Consider the following 4,690-nt stretch of genomic DNA (forward strand, 5'->3'; position numbering starts at 1 on the left):
AGTCTAAACAAACATTTTGTATCGAGCAAACCAAAATAATACCAATTTGGTGGAAGAAAGTTACCTAAAGCAAGATGATATATGTCACGCGTTTTACTGAGCAAACCAAAATAATGCCAAGTCACTCTTAAGATACATGCCGAATTAAAGAGATTTATGTCAGCTTGGCACACACAGAACTAATTCATCACAAGAACATTGAGGCACCAGATCATGGTTTCACTAATCATATGTTACCAGGAAAATCAAACAAACAAAGTAAATATCTGAAAATGGCATCAAGATGCATCCAGCAGTCTACAACTTAATAAGTGCAGATTATTACAACATGAAGAGATAAAACTTGCATTGATAGGTAATACCCTTGCATTTAACATTTGCAACAACCATACAGCATGCTGCATGCAGCTCCAAAAGAAAGCTACTACTGTAAACTCAACAGGCTTCCTGTGTAGATACCAAGATCAAGAGGCCTCGCCGTCTCCATTACTGGCGCAAAATAGCTGCTCCGTGGATCCCCTATAACCAGATGCCCTGCCCGCGCGTCATAGATGACTAACCTCCCATCATCCAAAACCAATACCGTTTTCAGATAGTTCAAAAAAGTATTTGCAGCCGTGACAACCAACTGATGCTGAATCTGAATGGTATACTCTTTCTCCCAGAGCCCATTCTCAAAGTCGTTGAGAAACCACAGCTCCATCACAAATGTCAGCTGCTGGAGGCGCTTGTATACTAGAACCAAAGACCCTTTCAGCTCAGCTAGATCAAGCCGATAATTGTCGGAAAGCACACCCTCCCCAGAAGCAATAATCTCGCCACCCACAGGCCCTGTCAGGCCTCTCCTCCATTCTTCTCTCTCAAGGTCAAATGACATGATGTAATCCGGACGAGCGCGAGCATCAGTATGGGAGACATGAAGATACGATCTGCTGATCAAGAAGTAGATCACCGCATCGACTAAGACACCAGTGAACGCCTGGATGAAGAAGCTAGGCTTAGGCATTGCTCTCCAGCATGACTGAGACTGACCAGTGTTGCTGCTCCTGCTGACGGTGAGTACCTCGAAGACCTGCTCGAGGCGGTTGAACATCCGGAAGACCTTGTACTCCCCTGTGGCGGCGACCAGACCGAGAGCGAAGAAGGTGTAAGGAGTGGCCAGGTTCACCCGATGCCTGTGCTCCGGCGCCGGGCCCTGCGGCAGGATCTGGACGGCGCCAGTGGCCGGATTGAGCACCCGGCACCTGTTCCAGTCGGTGGCGAGGCAGGCCAGGTCCAGGCGCGCGCACAGCACGTGGAGGCCAGCGTCCGCGGCGCCGGTGATCCGCTTGAGGACGTTGCCGGCGAGGTCGAGGACGTAGACGCCCGTCGGGTCGTCGCGGAACTTGGCCACGAGGAGCGGGCCCCGGTGCGCGGCGGCGTGGGCGCGGACGAAGAGCGGGTCGGAGGTGAGGGCGCGCCACGAGCGGCAGACGGCGCGGAGGCGGCAGAGGTCCCTCGCCGGGAGGCGCACCAGGGTGTGGAACAGCGCGTCCGGGGGGAGCCTGTCGGCGCTGGCGGCGGCGCGCGCTCGCATCGCCCGGGTTGTCGGCGCCATCGCCGGCCGGAATCAGGGTACACAGCTACTGCATCTGACGGCACAAGCAAGCAAACGGTTCCATGGGATCGATCCAACAAATCAGCAGAGTGCACGGATCGGAGATGGATGCTGAATCGAAGCTACACTACAGCGCGCTGGAGGAAGGCGAGCTTACCTGCAGGTCCGGTCGTCAGTGGTCGCCGTGCTCCGATCCGTCGATTGTTCAGGCGGCGGCGGGCGGCGCAGTGTGTCGCGAAAGGAGTGAAACGGCCGATGGAGATTAGAGAGTGGCCGCCGGCCGGTGGGAGAGATGGGGAAATTATATTATTGCCGTTGGGCTTGGCTTTCTCACTAGCTAGCTAGGGTTTGTAGGAAAAAGACAGGCCCGCAATTATTAGCAATCAACCCCTTTACTTTCACTCAATTTGCAGTACTGCTATTTCTATGGTCGTCTAAAAAAATCTCCCAATGCTAGCTCTGATTGCCAACGAGGCGAGCGTCCCTTTAGGAGAGAGGCCTCCTCCTCGGGGCCTGAGTGCGGGACGGAGCTCGCGGCCGGCGTTGTGCGAGGTAGAGCTCGAGCGGCCTGTTAGCGTGTCAATGTAACCATTCATGAGACTTTTGTGTAAAGGGTCCAAGTCAGTTAGAGATAAGCCAATAGTTGTTAAGATTTGTTGTTATAGATAGATGCTATGTAAAGTTTAAATCTTGTAGATAGAATCAGGCTTATCTTAACAGACTTGGATCCATTCTTGTAAGCCACGGCAGAGGCTGTTTCTGCCCCAATATAAACGCGCAGGCGCGGCCCCTACGGGGTGGGTAACGCTTCCCAAAACTTCACATGGTAATCAGAGCCAATCATCTAAACCAATCTCATCCAATCTCCAACCTCCTGCCATGTCGAGCTCCGCCGGTGCCCGCGGCCTCCCATCCACTTTTGGCCATCCGGTGACTGAAAAGCTCACCAAGTCCAACTATACCTTGTGGAAGTTGCAGGTCCTCCCTGCAATTCGAGGAGCACAGCTCGTCGGTTTCATCGACGGCAGTTTCACCGGCTCCATCTGAGGAGATCTCAACCGGCACCGACGGCAAAGAAGGCCGCCCAATCCGGCGTATTCGGCATGGCTGGCGCTCGACCAGCAAGTCTTCAACTACCTCGTCGCCTCCCTCTCAAAGGACGTCCTGAAGCAGGTCGCCACGTGCAGCCACCGCAGTAGCGCTGCTGAAAGAAAACATAGGCATATAGTTGAAGTTGGTCTCTCTCTCTTCTCGCCCAATCGTCCATGCCTCTCAAGTATTGGGATCAAGCGTTTCTAGCCGCCACCTATCTCATAATAGAACTCCTAGCAAAGTCATTGATCATTCTACTCCCCTTGAGAAACTCCTCAAAATGCAAGTCGATTACAACTCCCTAAGAGTTTTGGATGTGCTTGTTGGCCAAATTTGAGACCCTATAACTCCCACAAATTAGCTTTCCGATCTAAGCAGTGTGCTTTTCTTGGCTACAGTAATCTTCATAAAGGGATTTAAATGCTTAGATATTGCTTCTGGCCGCATATACATCTCACGTGATGTAGTATTTGATGAAAGCATATTTCCCTTTTCAAGCTTAATCCAAATGCTGGTGCACGACTTAGATCTGAGCTTCTCCTTTTGCCTCAAGATCTTTTAAATTCATCTACGCTAGGGAGTGTACAGATGCATGATAACAGTGCTAATATTCTACCTAATGAAGCTACTAATAGTGCCTCAAGATTTGCAGGAAGAAAAACTCTCAAAACTCGGAAACAGATGGTGTTTTGTGCAGCCAATATCCGGCGCGGAACACGGAGCTGATTCCGCTGCAGTGTCAGTCCAAGATTCAGGCGGATCGTCAACGGATCACACACCCCGCTCGCCGTCGCCCTCTCCTTCGCTGACACATGGCACCCTATCTCCTCTCCCGTCGACGCTGGGTCCGGCGGCGGCAGCACAAGGAAATCCACTCGAGCAACACGAGCCCTCCGGATCGGATGCAGCTCCCTCAGCTACCGAGGGGGATTTACCCGGGATCCTGGTACCTCCAAGTCCACATCCCCTTCTAATTCTGCTGATACTACTGTACCATCTCCTCCATGGGTTAGAACTCGGCTTCAAGCAGGTATTCGCAAGCCTAAACAGTTCACTGATGGAACAGTAAGATATGGTTTATTAGCTGCAAATGGGGAACCCAATAATGTAGAGGAAGCCCTACGTGATGCAAATTGGAGGGATGCTATGGATGCTGAGTTTCTGGCCTTACACAAAAATAAAACCTGGCGGCTTGTACCTCCTGAGAAAGGGAGGAATATTATAGATTGTAAATGGGTCTTCAAATCAAGAGAAAGGCAGATGGAAGTATAGATAGGTACAAGGCAAGACTTTGTGCAAAAGGATATAAACAAAGATATGGGATTGACTATGAGGACACTTTCAGTCCAGTAGTGAAGGCTGCAACTATCAGGCTTGTGCTCTCTATTGCTGTGTCAAATGGTTGGAGTCTTCGACAATTGGATGTGTAGGATGCGTTTCTTCATGGTGTTCTAGAGGAAGAAGTTTATATGGAACAACCTCCTGTGTATCAAGACAAGAAGTTTCCCAATTATCTTTGTAAGCTTGACAAAGCTCTTTATGGGTTGAAACAAGCACCTCATGCGTGGTATTATCTTCTTAGTGAAAAATTGCAGAAATTGGGTTTCAAACCATCAAAAGGTGACACTTCTCTCTTCTCCTATAGGAAAGGTGATCTGGTAATGTTTATCCTTATATATGTGGATGATATCATAGTGGCAAGTTCAAAATATGAAGGAACCAAGGTTTTACTTCAAGCTCTTAAATCTGAATTTGCACTTAAAGATCTAGGGGAGTTACATTATTTCCTTGGAATTGAGGTTCCTTGGATAAACAATGGTATAGTATTGTCACAAAGCAAATATTCCAATGATATTTTGAGAAGGACGGGGATGATAAATTGCAAACCGGCCAGCACACCAATGTCAACCACTGAGAAGCTGTCAGTATATGATGGAACACCTCTTGGTCCAGAAGATGCTACACGTTACAGAAGTGTTGTTGGGGGCATTACAGTACTTA

General features: G+C 49.6%; 1 protein-coding gene across 1 annotated transcript; it reads right to left on the reverse strand.

Moving 5' to 3' along the window:
• Positions 1 to 424: 424 nt before the first annotated feature.
• LOC120695065 (F-box/LRR-repeat protein At2g43260-like) lies at positions 425 to 1,597 on the reverse strand. The gene has a single exon (XM_039978386.1). The coding sequence runs from the start codon at positions 1,595 to 1,597 to the stop codon at positions 425 to 427; it is 1,173 nt and encodes a 390-aa protein (XP_039834320.1).
• Positions 1,598 to 4,690: the final 3,093 nt, after the last annotated feature.

This window comes from Panicum virgatum, chromosome 2K (assembly GCF_016808335.1).
Source record: "Panicum virgatum strain AP13 chromosome 2K, P.virgatum_v5, whole genome shotgun sequence".
NCBI classification, from domain to species: domain Eukaryota; kingdom Viridiplantae; phylum Streptophyta; class Magnoliopsida; order Poales; family Poaceae; genus Panicum; species Panicum virgatum.